At 41.0% G+C, this 14,667-nt stretch overlaps 1 protein-coding gene across 3 annotated transcripts in view; it reads left to right on the forward strand.

The window, feature by feature from the left end:
* The window catches only part of LOC124797905 (carcinine transporter), a 421,456-nt gene that overhangs the window by 318,238 nt on the left and 88,551 nt on the right, over nucleotides 1–14,667 (forward strand). For all 3 annotated transcript variants that reach the window (XM_047261024.1, XM_047261025.1, XM_047261026.1), the window contains one exon: nucleotides 7,528–7,742. In XM_047261024.1, coding sequence (XP_047116980.1) covers nucleotides 7,528–7,742 — 215 coding nt within the window. The remainder of the gene's footprint in view (nucleotides 1–7,527; nucleotides 7,743–14,667) is intronic.

The following is a 14,667-nucleotide window of genomic DNA, read 5'->3' on the forward strand; positions in this document are numbered from 1 at the left end:
GTGTTAATGGATTGCCCAGTCATTCCGATATAAACGTTTCTGCATGTGCTTGGTATACGGTATATTCCTGACATTGCAAGTGGGTCTCTTTTCTCCTTCACCGATCTAAGACACTCTTTGATCTTCCTTGTCGGTTTGAAAATCATCTTTACGCCATGTTTGCATAATGTACGGCCGATTCTGTTCGTCACTCTGGGAATGTATGGCAGAAAGGCCTTACCCGACATTTCTTTTTCTGGTTCCTTACTTCGCCGAGTGTTTGGCTCTGTTACACTTCTAATATAATTTGTGGAGTACCCATTGCTCCTCAGGACAGTTTCCAGGTGTTGCATTTCTCGTTTGAGGTGTTGTGGCTCACATATTCGTCCTGCACAAACTATCAAACCACCATCCGAGCCAGAAAAGAGGCATGATTAGTACGCTCGCAATGAGAGCAGGACGAATATGTGAGCCGCAACACCTCAAACGAGAAATGCAACACCTGGAAACTGTCCTGAGGAGCAATGGGTACTCCACAAATTATATTAGAAGTGTAACAGAGCCAAACACTCGGCGAAGTAAGGAACCAGAAAAAGAAATGTTGGGTATGGCCTTTCTGCCATACATTCCCAGAGTGACGGACAGAATCGGCCGTACATTGTGCAAACATGGCGTAAAGACGATTTTCAAACCGACAAGGAAGATCAAAGAGTGTCTTAGATCGGCGAAGGAGAAAAGAGACCCACTTGCAATGTCAGGAATATACCGTATACCATACACATGCGGAAAAGTTTATGTCGGAATGACTGGACGATCCATTAACACCAGGATCAAAGAGCATAAGCGACATTGCAGGTTGGGGCAGGTGGAAAAATCGGCCGTGGCAGAGCATACACTGAATGAGACCGACCACGTAATAAAATTCGCCGACACGGAAGTTCTGGCTGTAGACAAGCACTATCACACGCGCTTGTTCAGAGAAGCTGTAGAAATACAAAAACACGCGAATAGTTTGAACAAGATAGAGGAAAGCCTTAAGGTAAACGGATCCTGGCTTCCCTTACTGCAGCAAACGACCGTCGCAGGTAGCAAGAGGAGAACCGCACCGGAAATGACCGCGGAGAAGCCCTCGGACGTTGGCGCGCCAGGTACATATAGTCTGCGGCCGCGAGCTCGGCTCCAGTTCACCACCGGCAATGGAGGGTGAAGCTTTGACAATGCCAGCCACTCGTGCTGGCGAAACCTCAGAAAAATCATTAGATGAACGTCGGCCGAAGAACCTGAGACAGAAGCCAAAAGGCAGTTTGTCAACAAGTGGCCACAAAAGCCTTAACAATTTTGTATTACACCTCTATGGGGTGGAGATTTGCAGGTTGTACCGATGCCTTGACCAACGACGGAAGAAGAAAGCGCGACTGATGTCCTCTCTTGCCTTTCTGTCACGGTGCCGAGATGAATGTGCTACACCAAAGTTCTTGAGATGTAAGCGCCTATTCACCACCGTCCAAGCACATCATATCTACGACAGAATGGAACGAGCTTTTCTTCGTGAATGAATACATACAACACGGAGAGACTTGGCAAGAACGGATCAGGAACTTCTGGACATTTTCTATCAACTAAGTAGCAGAATGCATCAAGATGACTGGGACAAGATCGACAGCATCACTCACAGGAGCATGCAGAACGAACTCGAACGCTGCACCGAGTGGCAGAAGAAAAAGTTTGAAAGATGCCGGAAGCAGACCGACAAGACGATTCCCGATATGTCACACACAGTGGTCAACCTCACTGAATGACAATTGACCGAAGAGGAAGTGTCTGTTCTTCAAAAAGGAGGGAATTTCGCTATCATCCCGAGAACTATACCTATGGAGGACATCATTGCCAACACCGAAGCAGCCATTCGGACCCTTCCTTGTGAAAAGGCAGAGGAAATATGCACTGAAACAGCCAGGATACTGCGCCGAGCAAAACTACCAGCTTGCAACCTGAAGAAAGAAGAGGTACAAGCCATTAAGAATCTCAACGCCGACAAGAGTATATTGGTACTGCTTGCCGATAAGGGGAATGCGACCGTCGTAATGAAGACCGAAGATTATGAGCAAAAGATCCGAGTCCTATTAGATCCGATGACGTACCGAAAACTAAGCGCAGATCCGACGCAGCGTATCACACGGAATACGAATCGATTAATCAAGGCGTCTTCTCTGCTGGCGGATATACAGAGAAACCTGCACAACACAGAAGCCCTACCACCTCGGCTGTATGGATTACCCAAGATTCATAAGATCAACGTTCCACTGAGATCGATCGTTTAGCGCTCCTGGCTCACCGACATATAAACTGGCAAAACACTTGGCCTCTCTGCTCCAGCCACACGTGGGGAAGACCGACACTTACATTACGGACTCAGGACATTTCATTGAGAGGTTGAAGAAACTGAAACTTGCACCAAACGACATCCTGGTCAGCTTTGATGTTCTTTCGTTATTTACGAAAGTGCCACTCAGTGACGCTCTGGAGCACATCGGTTCCATTTTCCCGCAAGACATCAGAAAGCTCTTCCATGCATGTCTCACCATGAGCTATTTCACGTGGAATGGCGATTTCTACGAGCAGCTGGAAGGCGTCGCCATGGGTAGTCCTCTCAGTCCAGTGGTGGCCAACTTCCTTCATGGAACAATTCGAAGCACAGGCACTGGACTCGGCGACTTGCAAACCTAAGGTGTGGTACAGGTATGTCGATGATACTTTCGTGGTGTGGAGCCATGGTGAAGAACAGCTCGGTGACTTCCTAAGACACTTGAACAGCCTCCATGCCAACATAACATTTACCATGGAAGTAGAAAAGGACAAAAAACTGCCATTTCTAGATGTGCTGGTCACAAGGGACGGCGAAGACCTGGGACACAGCATGTATCGAAAACCAACACACACGGACCGATACCTGCACAAACTATCAAACCACCACCCGAGCCAGGAAAGAGGCATGATTAGTACGCTCGTAACAAGAGCAGGACAAATATGTGAGCCACAACACCTCAAACGAGAAATGCAACACCTGGAAACTGTCCTGAGGAGCAATGGGTACTCCACAAATTATATTAGAAGTGTAACAGAGCCAAACACTCGGCGAAGTAAGGAACCAGAAAAAGAAATGGCGGATAAGGCCTTGTTTCCATACATTCCCAGAGTAACGGACAGAATCGGCCGTATATTGCGCAAACATGGCGTAAAGACGATTTTCAAACCGACAAGGAAGATCAAAGAGTGTCTTAGATCGGTGAAGGAGAAAAGAGACCCACTTGCAATGTCGGGAATATACCGTATCCCATACACATGCAGAAAAGTTTATGCCGGAATGACTGGACGATCCATTAACACCAGGATCAAAGAGCATAAACGACATTGCAGGTTGGGGCAGGTGGAGAAATCGGCCGTGGCACAGCACGCACTGAATGAGACCGACCACGTAGTAAAATTCGCCGACACGGAAGTTCTGGCTGTAGACAAGCACTATCACACACGCTTGTTCAGAGAAGCTGTAGAAATACAAAAACACGCGAATAGTTTGAGCAAGAAAGAGGAAAGCCTTAAGGTAAATGGATCCTGGCTTCCCGCACTGCAGCGAACGACCGTCGCAGGTAGCAAGAGGAGAACCGCACCGGAAAAGGCCGTGGAGGAGCCCTCGGATGTTGGCATGCCAGGTACATATAGTCTGGGCCGCGAGCTCGGCTCCAGTTCACCACCGGCAATGGAGGGTGAAGCTTTGACAATGCCAGCCACTCATGCTGGCGAAACCTCAGAAAAATCATTAGATGAACGTCGGCTGAAGAACCCAAGACAGAAGCCAAAAAGGCAGTTTGTCAGATTATATAACGGTAAGACAGAGATTTAGGAACCAGGTTTTAAATTGTACGACACTTCCAGGGGCAGATGTGGACTCTGACCACAATCTATTGGTTATGAACTGTAGATTAAAACTGAAGAAACTGCAAAAAGGTGGGAATGTAAGGAGATGGGACCTGGTTAAACTGACCAAACCAGAGGTTGTAAAGAGTTTCAGCAAGAGCATAAGGGAACAACTGACACGAATGGGGGAAAGAAATACAGTAGAAGAAGAATGGGTAGCTCTGAGGGATGAAGTAGTGAAGGCAGCAGAGGATAAAGTAGGTAAAAAGATGAGGGCTAGTAGAAATCCTTGGGTAACAGAAGAAATATTGAATTTAATTGATGAAAGGAGAAAATATAAAAATGCAGTAAATGAAGCAGGCAAAAAGGAATACAAACGTCTCAAAAATGAGATCGACAGGTAGTGCAAAATGGCTAAGCAGGGATGGCTAGAGGACAAATGTAAGGATGTAGAGGCTTATCTCACTAAGGGTAAGATAGATACTACCTACAGGAAAATTAAAGAGACCTTCGGAGAAATGAGAGCCACTTGTATGAATATCAAGAGCTCAGATGGAAACCCACTTCTAAGCAAAGAAGGGAAGGCAGAAAGGTAGAAGGAGTATATAGAGGGTCTATACAAGGCCGATGTACTTGAGGACGATATTATGGAAATGGAAGAGGATGTAGATGAAGATGAAATGGGAGATATGATACTGCGTGAAGAGTTTGACAGAGCACTGAAAGACCTCAGTCGAAACAAGGCCCCGGGAGTAGACAACATTCCATTGGAACTACTGACGGCCTTGGGAGAGCCACTCCTGACAAAACTCTACCATCTGGTGAGCAAGATGTATGAGACAGGTGAAATACCCTCAGACTTCAAGAAGAATATAATAATTCCAATCCCAAAGAAAGCAGATGTTGACAGATGTGAAAATTACCGAACTATCAGTTTAATAAGTCACAGCTGCAAAATACTAACACAAATTATTTACAGACAAATGGAAAAACTGGTAGAAGCCGACCTCGGGGGAGATCAGTTTGAATTCCGCAGAAATGTTGGAACACGTGAGGCAATACTGACCCTACGACTTTTCTTAGAAAATAGTTTAAGGAAAGGCAAACCTACATTACTAGCATTTGTAGACTTAGAGAAAGCTTTTGACAATGTTGACTGGAATACTTGCTTTCAAATTCTAAAGGTGGCAGGGGGTAAAATACAGGGAACGAAAGGCTATTTACAATTTGTACAGAAACCAGATGGCAGTTATAAGAACCGAGAGGCATGAAAGGGAAGCAGTGGTTGGGAAGGGAGTGAGACAGGGCTGTAGCCTATCCCCAATGTTATTCAATCTGTATATTGAGCAAGCAGTAAAGGAAACAAAAGAAAAATTCGGAGTAGGTATTAAAATCCATGGAGAAGTAATAAAAACTTTGAGGTTCGCCGATGACATTGTAATTCTGTCAGAGACAGCAAAGGACTTGGAAGAGCAGTTGAACGGAATGGATAGTGTCTTGAAAGGAGGATATAAGATGAGCATCAACAAAAGCAAAACGAGGATAATGGAATGTAGTCAAATTAAGTCAGGTGATGCTGAGGGAATTAGATTAGGAAATGAGACACTTAAAGTAGTAAAGGAGTTTTTCTATTCAGGGAGCAAAATAACTGATGATGGTGGTAGTAGGGAGGATATAAAATGTAGACTGGCAATGTGAAGGAAAGCGTTTCTGAAGAAGAGAAGTTTGTTAACATTGAGTATAGATTTAAGTGTCAGGAAGTCATTTCTGAAAGTATTTGTATGGTGTGGAGCCATGTATGGAAGTGAAACATGGACGATAAATAGTTTAGACAAGAAAAGAATAGAAGCTTTCGAAATGTGGTGCTACAGAAAAATGCTGAAGATTAGATGGGTAGATCACATAACTAATGAGGAGGTGTGGAATAGGACTGGGGAGAAGAGAAGTTTGTGGCACAACTTGACTTGAAGAAGGGATCGGTTGGTAGGACATGTCCTGAGGCATCAAGGGATCACCAATTTAGTATTGGAGGGCAGCGCGGAGGGTAAAAATCGTAGAGGGAGACCAAGAGATGAATACACTAAGCAGATTCAGAAGGATGTAGGTTGCAGTAGGTACTGGGAGATGAAGAAGCTTGCACAGGATAGAGTAGCATGGAAAGCTGCATCAAACCAGTCTCAGTTCTGAAGACCACAACAACAACAACAACATGTTTTCTGTTACCACCATTCTTATGCTGCTAAGTATGAGTATTGCACTACTGTTCTAATGCACACTAGTCCAATATTTTTCCAATGTATGAGTGCCATCTCAACTGTTCAGTCCCTGTGGACTTCTGCAAATAACCTGATCCCACACTAGACCACCCAGATGTGAAAATCCTACCATTCAGGAGTTAGAACAGATCATTACATAAACCTTCATGTTCTCATTTGTTACCTCCTGCTGTCTGCAATAGAATATAGGTGAAACAGTTACAGGGAGGTATAGTTAATAAATTACACAGACAATATGAGCTTCTAGGTTAAACACACACTCCAAAATCAGTACTTACCAATGACTGAAACATTGATAAAAGTGCTTAAACTTATGCAGCCATTATACAGTAGCAACACCAATAGCTGAGTGGTCAGCATGACAGAATGTCAATCCTAAGGAGCATGACAGAATGTCAATCCTAAGGGCCCGGGTTTGGAGATTTTCTCTGCTCAGGGACTGGGTGTTGTGTTGTCCTAATCATCGCCATTTCATCCCCATCAACGTGCAAGTTGCTGAAGTGGCATCAAATTGAAAGACTTGCACCCACTGATCTGTCTACCCGATGGGAGGCCCTAGTCACACGACAACAACTCCAAACTGGCATGTAAGAATTTAAATTACACCTTCCACTCATACTGAAGGATTTTAAAAATCCTTCGACTAAGTGCCACTCATCTGACAAAGGCACCTCCCTAAGGCCTTCCAGTTACAAAATGCCCACATCGTGCTTGCAGGTACCTGTGAAACCTTCTCTCCTCTCTCCAGAAATGTCACACATTCCAACTGCCAACTACATTTCAAACATTCACCAGAGGACTGCATTCCACACATTTACTTAAGGTAGGGCTTAGAGGCTGTAGCACCACAAGTGCATTCTCACTATTGAGCCCACATGTTTACTCCCTTATAAAACCTGATGTAATTACTTTTGCTGTTTATTACTCTGGCACAGAAAAGAGCTAATTAGACAGCCATAAAAATAGCTTTATCATCTCCCCAGATATTTAAAGCCACTGAGAAGCAACAACACATTAGAAATGCAAACTGAAACACTTTCTGAATTAAAATTCTTTCAGTGTATGGTACAAAACATTTTTTAACCATTTTTGTAGGATGTAACTAATAAATTAAACTTAGATTAAGTTAATTTAGCTATAAATAGATGTTTCTGATATAAATGTTCAGCATGTAGCCATTTGTTCACTCAGTAAGTTAAGTAATTTATATTAGTCATGTAGGAAACGTGACTCTACTCTTTGATTTTTAGAAAGAAGCTCTCAACAACTGATCTAAACTTTCTGATTATGTGATCAGATTCCTTTAAGAAATAGATCAATTTTTGGATCTGTTTTTATGATTGACTTTTGTTTCCAGGTTTTCAAATGAGCTAGTTTATGTGGGACTGAGTTATTATGGTCCATCTCTTGGAAGTAATGAGTACACAAGCTTCCTCTTGTCATCGCTGGTTGAGATACCCAGCTATTTGGCGTGCTGGGTTGTTATGGATCATTGGGGCCGCAGGTGGCCATTGTGCATCAGCATGATTGTTAGTGGAGTGAGTTGCATTGTTACAGTGCTCCTGCCCACAGGTTAGCATTTATCTAATAAACAAATTATTTATAATTAATTATCTTCAACAATTTTTTATGTTTTAGAGACTAAATGGATATATTGTTGAGTTTCACAGTCATTTGAAGAACTGCAAAATCCAAGCACAAGGGGCTAAGTGCAGCTGATGAAACTGCCTACTTTTAAAATTTTTTCTTTGTTTTACCATTTTAAAATATATTTCTCGGTGCCCACATGATTACCTTTTTGTATTCTTCTGTAGAATATCCACAGGTCTGAGCTAGCAGTTTCCATTGGTAATGAGAGTCATGGTCAAAGGTACATGAACTGCCTTCAGCCTGGGATGTTCATTGCTGTATCTGACAGATCAGAAATTATTGACTTGCTTATCTGGAGTATATCTCTCCTCTCGATATCTTCTTTCTTCATTTAGTGGATTTTGACTCCTGTGCAACCTGATCTTTGCTTGAGATGAAATTGTGCTTATCTACTTCCTATACACTACCAAATAACAGGAGTCACTCTTTGAAGATGTACATATATTCTTACAACTCATACCATCTCAGAACATGCCATCTAACAATTTTTGCTTTATAGATTTGTCAATCACATCAAGTATCACAAATTAACAATGTTATGAAAAGGGTAGACTACTCACCATAAAGAAGACACTCTGAGTTGCAGATAGACACAACAAAAAGGCTTACACACTGAGCTTTCGGCCAAAACCTTTTTCAGGTAAGAAAGGAAAACACACACATTCACACAAGCAGGCACAACTCATGCACACATGACCACTATCTCCAGCCACCTTCCCTACTTCAATCTTTGCATGCTCATTCCATTTTGTATTGTTTTGCAGTGTGATGTCTGAGTATTTAAATGACAGACTGTGTCAAGCAGCACTACTAATGCTGTATTTGAATATTTTTCCTACTCATTTGAATTACATAAACTGTTGAATGGAATGAACAGAATAGGGACTGAGGGGAGAGATGGCATTATTTGAATAAATTTGTATCTAGATAATTATTTGAATAATTAGATCATTCAAAAAAAATTATTTGTGGATAAAAGGACTATTCCTTTCTGTGAACACAAATAATTATTTGATATTTATTTTTCGTAACTTAAGTAAAGAATGCCGTAGAATACAACTCATCTTCTTTGGTTACTGCATGAATAGAACTTTGCCTATATAACCAACATTTGTTTGTGTGGCTCAGTACAGTTTCTGTTTGATAAAGTCTTTATTAATGCACTTTACAGGAGAGTGCCTTGGTGCTTCAGTGGGTTAAATAGAAAAGGAAAAAGTGTGTAGATTCCAGAGTATGAAGCCAAAGGTTTGGAGTTTGAGCCCTGTTGATCCTAGGAATTTTCCTATCATTTCATGCTTCTTTTACCTCAGACAATGAAAAAATGACAATTTGAACCATGTTTCAGATTACATATTAAACTATAGATCTCTCTATGGGCTGTGGTAGACAACCTCCAAGAAGCCAATGCACTGCATACCCACCTCTAACAACATGAGGAAGCATTCTGTGTAATTAGGCAGAGATGAGAGTGCTGCCTGTAGAGATGTGAATGAGCAATACCTTCCTCAGTTGTGTCAAGATTGCTAATGCTGTTGGGTATGGGTGTCTTCATGATATAATAGTACAGTTCTCTTGTTTTTGTACTGCTAAAAAATTAGTGAACAAAGTAAGGGCTCTGTGGTTGGTAATGACCAACATGAATAGATATTAAATCTAAAGTCTCTTAAAATGGCATAAGCGAAAGGGCACCGCAAAATTACACAAAAATATAATGATTTGTGGAATGATGTATGTCCGAAATGATCAGAAATAATGGAAAGTGTTCTAGGACTAACTCTTGAGTGAGCTTCATGTTACAAGATGGAGTAGTTTTCTGATCCGACATACATCAATACAGTCAACAGTTTTTGGATTGAAAAATTTCTTAAGTGTCACTGAGTTTGAGTACATAAACGAGCTCATAATAATGCAGTGCACTGGCCAACTTTTTATCAAATCAACGTCAACAGACAATTTGAAGACTTTGTTCACCTTTATACACCAAATACAGAAAATAGAGCTACTGTAGCACTGTTTTTCCCATGATTTAAATACACATAGTTCACCTGTACTGCTGCTCATGATGAATGGTGGACTCAGGTTCATAATGAAATACAGATTTATGATAGCCAAAGAAGTGCTGAAGACATCAGATGGTGAGTTTGGAATGAAGTTGTGGGAGGATAAGAGAATTTATTTTTTAATTTTGAATGGGCTTTGGAGGTGAAGCTGATGTGAAATCACTACGAAATCATTTGTCAAAAGCTATGGTGGAATTGATTACTTCTGAATTTTTTGCTTAAGTACACTACTGACCATTAAAATTGCTACACCACACCACGAAGATGACGTGCTACAGACACGAAATTTAACCACCAGGAAGAAGATGCTGTGATATGCAAATGATTAGCTTTTCAGAGCATTCACACAAAGTTGGCACTGGTAGTGACACCTACAACATGCTGACATACACAAACAGCAGTTGACCGGCGTTGCCTAGTGAAATGTTGTTGTGATACCTCGTGTAAGGAGGAGATATGCGTACCATCACGTTTCAGACTTTGATAAAGGTCAGATTGTAGCCTATCGCAATTGCGGTTTATCGTATCGCGACATTGCTACTCGCGTTGGTCGAGATCCAATGACTGTTAGCAGAATATGGTATCGGTGGGTTCAGGAGGATAATACAGAATGCCGTGCTGGATCCCAATGGCCTTGTATCACTAGCAGTCGAAATGACAGGCATCTTATCCACATGGCTGTAACGGATCGTGCAGCCACGTCTCGATCCCTGAGTCAACAGATGCGGACGTTTGCAAGACAACAACCATCTGCACGAACAGTTCAATGACGTTTGCAGCAGCATGGACTATCAGCTCAGAGACCATGGCTGAAGTTACCCTTGACACTGCACCACAGACAGGAGCCCCTGAGATGGCGTACTCAACGACAAACCCGGGTGCACGAATGGCAAAACATCATTTTTTTGCATGAATCCAGGTTCTGTTTACGGCATCATAATGGTCACATCTGTGGTTGGCGACATTGCAGTGAACGCACATTGGAAGCATGTATTCGTCATCACCATATTGGCGTATCACCCGGCATGATGGTATGGGGTGCCATTGGTTACACGTCTCGGTCACCTCTTGTTCGCATTGAGGGCACTTTGAACAGTGGACTTTACATTTCAGATGTGTTACGACCCGTGGCTCTACCCTTTACTTGATCCCTGCAAAATCCTACATTTCAGCAGGATAATGCACGACTGCATGTTGCAGGTCCTGTACGGGCCGTTCTGGATACAGAAAATGTTAGACTGCTGCCCTGGCCAGCACATTCTCCAGATCTCTCACCAATTGAAAACGTCTGGTCAATGGTGGCCAAGCAACTGGCTTGTCACAATATGCCAGTCACTACTCTTGATGAACTGTGGTATCGTGTTGAAGCTGCATGGGCAGCTGTACTTGTACAAGCCATCCAAGCTCTGTTTGACTCAATGCCCAGGCGTATCAAGGCTGTTATTACGGCCAGAGGTGGTTGTTCCGGGTACTGATTTCTCAGGATCTATGCACCCAAATTGCGTGAAAATGTAATCACATGTCATTTCTAGTATAATATATTTGCCCAATGAATACCAGTTTATCATCTGCATTTCTTCTTGATGTAGCAATTTTGATGGCCAGTAGCGTAGATCATGATTTGAAAGTCTTACATCATTATTCTGAAATAAGCGCAATTTTCAGAACATGTAACACACTGCTAAGTTCTGATGTGTAGAACATATTTTTTTAGTAAACTGTACTGGAAAATCTTTCAATATCAAATAAATTTTCTGCTGAGACAGTCAGAAAAAAATGGAAATATTTTGAACACAAAGCAACAGAAAGTACATTTGTTTTATAAATGACAAAGAACTTGAGCTATCAATGTGTTTGGATTTTAAAGTTAATTATTGTTCACAACACTTTTTACTCACACTTATAAATAAATTAATTTGAATAAATAACTTGATTTGTTATTTATGAATAACAAATAATAATTTTTGTCTTTATTCATTGTTTGCCATTCTAATAAATTCTGCCCAAGTCTGATTGAGGGTGAACTGAAGAAAGATGAAAGTAATGAGGAGTAACGGAAATGAGATTAGTCAGAAATTGAAGGAAATGAGATAAGTCAAAAACTGAACATCAAAATTGGCGAGCAAGATGTAGATGAAGTGAAGGAATTCTGCTACCTTGGAAGCAAAATGATGGATGACAGATGAAATAAGGAGGACATAAAAAGCAAACTAGAAAAGATGAAGAGGGAATTCTTGGCCAAAAGAAGTCTACTAGTATCAAATATTGGCCTTAATTTGAAGAAGAAAATTTTGAGACTGTATGTTTAGAGCACAGCATTGTAGGGAAGTGAATCATGGGCCATGAGAAAATCAGAAAAGAAGAGAATTGAAGGGATGAAATGTGGTGCTATAGAAGGATGTTGAAAATTAAATGAACTGAGAAGATAAAAAATGAGGATGTTCTGTGCAGAATCAGCAAGGAAAGGAACAAATGGAGAACACTGACAAGATGAAGGGACAGGGTGATAGGGCATACGTTAAGACATCATATAATAACTTCCATGGTTCTAATGGCTGGCTCTGAGCACTATGGGACTCAACTCCTGAGGTCATTAGTCCCCTAGAACTTAGAACTAGTTAAACCTAACTAACCTAAGGACATCACAAACATCCATGCCCGAGGCAGGATTCGAACCTGCGACCGTAGCGGTCTTGCGGTTCCAGACTGCAGCGCCTTTAACCGCACGGCCACTTCGGCTGGCTCATGGTTCTAAAGCAGGGTGTATACGTGGCCAAGGAAAAAAAATTCCCTGATTTTTCCTGGTTAAAAACACACTTTCTCCCAGATGAAAATACACCTTTTCCATGATAAGTGACAGTATACTTTTCCTCGTAACTGTAAAACTTATCAATCCATTGAATTGTCATGGTTTTATACTTCAGTGTAGATTTTACCGGCACTTTAGAAATCAAAACTCAGGGAAAAAAACATGTTTGGACAGATGTCTGATGTGCAGCAACATGTACACTGCATGTTTTTGTATTACAAAAGTATAAATTTGAATTTCACTAAACACCGCATGTTAGTCTCCGAGGCATTGAAATCGAAATTGTGATGCACTTTTGTCATCCTGTCACAGCTCATGTCACGTGATCTTGCCATCTGACAACAATGGATAGTCAGAGCGTAGGACATGTGATTTAGTCAGCCAATAGCAACATCACTGTTAAATAGTGTGAACACACATATAGGAAAAGTTAATGGTTTAAATTAATATACACAGTGTTGCCACAAGAAAAGAAAAAAAGCTTTCACATATAATACTGGTCTCAAAGATTAATAAGCTGCAAGAGAAGCTAAGCTTTCAAATGTAATGTTTATGTTTTTTGCACATATTACACTTTAAGACACATCACACACATGTGCCAGTAAAATTTTTAATGACGACATAAATGACTGATCTTCTGGGTTTGAAATTATTCTAAATGGTCATCCTCAAAGAGTTGATTTTTAAATGAGAGTCAAATGCTCTGTGATTTAAGAAATTCATCATACATTCTCGCATGTAGTTCATCTTGAGTAAAAGGAAATTTACTTTGAAAGTAACACTTTTCAAACAACCATTATTTTCCGACTTGTTAGAAATAGGTTCATTTCAGTAGTTGCCAGAGAGTGTCTGATAACAGGCGTCACCGCACTTGCACAGCTACGATGAAGCAGAAAGCCTGTATGTCCATACATGCAAAACATTAAAAGATCTTACATTATGTTATAAAAGAAACAAGACATTACAGAATACTCCAAGAGCATCAGAATTTCATGAACCATATTAAATGCATAATTTGGCTTAAGTACGTACTCGAATGTCCAGATTTGGATGCACATTTTCTTGGAGTACCAGTACTGTATTATCTCATGTTTGTGGCATAATGCCATATGTGCTAGAAGATGAAAATGTGCACTTGAAATGCAGCAAACAGATGAAACTAGCCAATAGTGTGGAATTAAACACTTTGTTAAAAATAAATTGACTGCCTCAGTGGAAAAGATTAATAAAAGCCAAATTTCTCTAGCAAACCAACAAAAATACCTTCATTGTTCTGCAAGGCAATTAATGCTTGACTGTCAGAAAGTTGGAAATAAAATAAAATCTGAAATTAATAACATATTTTAGCCTTCTGTAATTATGTGAATGTATTTTAATTCACTTGATGGCTCCCAGCCACAGAAATCCGTTTTGTTTTCATTTGACATGGGAGCAATAAACGAAGGGAAACAGCAAATTCATTAAATGCAGACTATTCAGGAAGATGTGTGCTACAAAATAAACATATTTTTGAAAAGTAAATTTTTAAAATTTTTGGCGTCATACCTCAAACGCTCGAAGGAGGGGGAGCGGGAGGGCACCACTACCTAGTATTGGCCCAGTTCAGAAATATCATAGATCTGGGGCTGATATTTCTGAACTGGGCCAATACTAGGTAGTGGTGCCCTCCCGCTCCCCTCCTTCGAGCATATGAGGTACAACGTCAAAAATTTTAAAAATTTACTTTTCAAAAATATGTTTATTTTGTAGCACACATCTTTCTGAAGAGTCTGATACATTGTCATATGTGTTCAATGTGGCTTGGTCTTAAGTGCTTCTTCACGCAGCATTCTTCTATCGCATCTTATTATATTTTGCTCTGTGGAATTCAAACATGTAATATTTTGTAATGGGTGCCATAAACTATATTCAGGACAGTGGAAATTAAAATGTCCCATTTCCTGCTCCCAGTTGGCCAGTTTGACATCCTGCCCGTTAT

The sequence above is a fragment of the Schistocerca piceifrons genome, chromosome 5 (assembly GCF_021461385.2).
Source record: "Schistocerca piceifrons isolate TAMUIC-IGC-003096 chromosome 5, iqSchPice1.1, whole genome shotgun sequence".
Classification (NCBI taxonomy): domain Eukaryota; kingdom Metazoa; phylum Arthropoda; class Insecta; order Orthoptera; family Acrididae; genus Schistocerca; species Schistocerca piceifrons.